The following is a 2,971-nucleotide window of genomic DNA, read 5'->3' on the forward strand; positions in this document are numbered from 1 at the left end:
GACTGCAGTGATTGCATCAAAATATGACTGTAGTGAATCCAGATCCGATGATCCATATAGTCAACCAATGGAATAAGGATTTGTTATTGTGGTCGTTGCTGTGGTATTTTTGTATTGCAACCCCATTATGCTTGGTGGGTAGTGCCTACACTATAGAGTGAGACACAACAATGTAAAAAAGAGGAGTTTGGCTCAAGTGCTTGTTTTGTTTTATCAACCCTCCTTATTGGGGTATGAATTTTCAAGTGGTGAGGTGGGGTCCAATTGGGGTTTGTCTGGTGGGTTTGGAGGCACTGCACACCCTTTCATGCCCCATCGCTGCCTCTTTACTAGACCAAGGTGTGTTAGGACCACACCCTGAAACCTCTTTAAGAACCCACCCTCTCTCCAATTCTAAACCAAGTCACACTCACAATCAAGTTCAAAGCAATAAGTTTAAGCTCTAGAGAAAAGGGAAAAAGGAGAACAACCCATTTTTCCATTTCCAAGAGATTTTGAGTTAAGAAAAGTTAAGTGAAGAAACTATGAAGATGGGTAGTGTTACCATTGGAGGCTCAAAGAGGAGGATATCATCATCAAACAGAGGATTTGGAGGAGTCCTCAGAGAGCAGAAAGCAAGGCTTTACATAATAAGAAGGTGTGTTGTCATGCTCCTTTGTTGGCATGATTAGGGAGTGAAGACTTGGCTTCCAAGACTCCAAGCTTAATTTCCATATCCATGGAAACATGGCTTCTTTTTCTGTTTCTTTCCTTCTCTCAATTTTCTTTCTCCCTCTGATCATGGTGGAGTGTAAATATAGAAAGAGCGGGATATCATGGGAGAGAGTATAACAAGTTTTGTAAGGGTTGCTGGCCTTCATGGCCTAGTTATATGTACATCAGAATAGCGTGGATTATAATGATAACTATATCAGAAAATCACATCTCCAAGGTCCATTTTTGTTTTTTGTTCTTTATACTGAATAGCTAAGAATAGTCATTATTTTCATGTCTTGCAAATCACCTCGAATTAGCTTATTTTTCCTCAGAATCAATTCTGGCGTCCATAGCCTACTCACAGAAGCTTCTCCTTAGAATCAATTCTGAAAGAATTTCCAAAAATGCACTTATAAATCTAGTACCTTTTGACATCTTCTCTTTCCCACACCCTCTTTGGTTTTCTGCAGTACTAGGAGTAGCCATGAGAATCATAGGAAAATGACATTCATAACAAATATGTGTATATCTGATGAAGTCACTAGTCTATAGATTGGGCATCTCAAGAATCTAGAACAAAGTCATATATGGCAATACATAGGGTATAGATCACTTTTTCAGCTAATTCAGTGGTGGTTAATTTGAAGGCTGATTCAGGAGTTCTGTTTTCCCTAAACATGTTTCTTAACTGAATCTTTTATGGAAATTCTTAGGTTTTGTTAAGAATTTCACAAAAGGATGCTATGGTTTTCTATATTGTTATGGTGCAAGTTCTATCAAAGTATCAACTATCAAGCACATAACTTCCACAGGGATACAAACAAAGTGAGTTTAATTAGGTGTGTTCTCTTAGATTGTGTTGAAGATCTAAGAGAAAAAGGGTAACTTCAGTTACTCATATAGAACACCCATATAGATCAGTTTTTGGATATTTCAGTTACTCACCCCTAAAAGAACAGATGAAAAGAATAAGAATTGATTTTGAATTGCATAAAAGTCTGTTACCACACCTTCACAGAACTGCAGAAGTTGTAACTTCATTACAATTTATTACTCAAAGCAATTTGTCTGCTGAAAGTCTAATACTACTGTCTGAACAGATAAACTATGAATTTTTTTTATCCTTTCACTAGGGAAGAACTATGAATTAAGATAAGCTTAGGGGCTAAAATAAGAGGCTTCAAGTGAAAAATGCATAATTTTAGAGAGAAATGTGAAATAATGGCAAGCAGCGTTAATAATTATAATATTATGTAGGTCCATTAATCATTTGAAGTGAAGATTTTTTCGTTGATGATTGTAAAGTGGAAACTGCTAAACAGTGTTTGACATACTAATAGTTTAGTGTTCCACAATTTTTTCCTTTATCCAAAAGGGGAAAGTGATTGCAGCTTAATCCAAAGTGCAATAATGAAAGAGTGGTTCTATAACATTCCCAACTTGTTCTGAACTACATTGAAGATGCATAAAATCAATTAAATTATGGTAAATTATAATGAGCTTCTTATTCTTCTGCTTTTCCCCCCTCGTTCCTTTTAATTATAAAAAAACTAAATTGAATTTCTTTATTTAACTTTTAACGTTTTAAAAAAAACTGTTAGGCTTAATTGCACTTTTGGTCCCCCACGAATAACAAATGTGCATTTTTGGTCCTAAACGTTTGAAAATAGCAGAATCAGTCCCACACGTTTGTCTCCGTTAGCGTTTTTGGTCCCTCCGTTAAAATTCTAACAGAAGTTACTTATTGCACCCCCATTTTACTATTCTCACCCCTCACTAGGACCAGAAATACACATTTATCATTCGTGGGGGACCAAAAGTGAAATTAAGTTTAAAAAATAAAAAAACCAAGAAACCCATCAACCACTTCTTCTTATTCTTCTTCTCCCAATTCCCATCTCTCCTTATGCTATGTTATCTGTCCATACCCAGGTGTAGGTTCATCATTAACTTCCAATGAGAACCTGTAAGAAAAAATAAGTATAAGTTTGAAAACTAACACTGCGTAACTCACATGTTTGTGCATGATGAGTACTTGCAGGCCCTGGCAATAAAGACTTGCAACCATGTGTGTGAATGGATAAAAGATGTGGAAAATGAAATATTTTTGCTAGGAGCTAGCCCTTTTCATGGTGATTCCCATGCAAATACTGTAAACATGTACAATAATTTTAATTTAATACAGTGATGCCAACAAGAAGTGGAAGCCATTGTGGATCATTAAAAGGAAATATTTCTCTAATCATTTAAGAACTTGATGGAGAAGAAGAAGTGG

General features: G+C 35.9%; 1 protein-coding gene across 1 annotated transcript; it reads left to right on the forward strand.

Moving 5' to 3' along the window:
* Positions 1-287: 287 nt before the first annotated feature.
* On the forward strand, positions 288-940 carry LOC130735681 (small polypeptide DEVIL 4-like). Its single transcript, XM_057587591.1, has one exon. The coding sequence runs from the start codon at positions 525-527 to the stop codon at positions 669-671; it is 147 nt and encodes a 48-aa protein (XP_057443574.1). The 5' UTR covers positions 288-524; the 3' UTR covers positions 672-940.
* The last annotated feature ends 2,031 nt before the right edge of the window (positions 941-2,971 follow it).

The sequence above is a fragment of the Lotus japonicus genome, chromosome 2 (genome assembly GCF_012489685.1).
Source record: "Lotus japonicus ecotype B-129 chromosome 2, LjGifu_v1.2".
Taxonomy (NCBI): domain Eukaryota; kingdom Viridiplantae; phylum Streptophyta; class Magnoliopsida; order Fabales; family Fabaceae; genus Lotus; species Lotus japonicus.

Excerpts from the sequence above, each read along its gene's own strand:
- LOC130735681 (XM_057587591.1), top strand. The coding sequence starts at position 525 with ATGAAGATGGGTAGTGTTACCATTGGAGGCTCAAAGAGGAGGATATCA.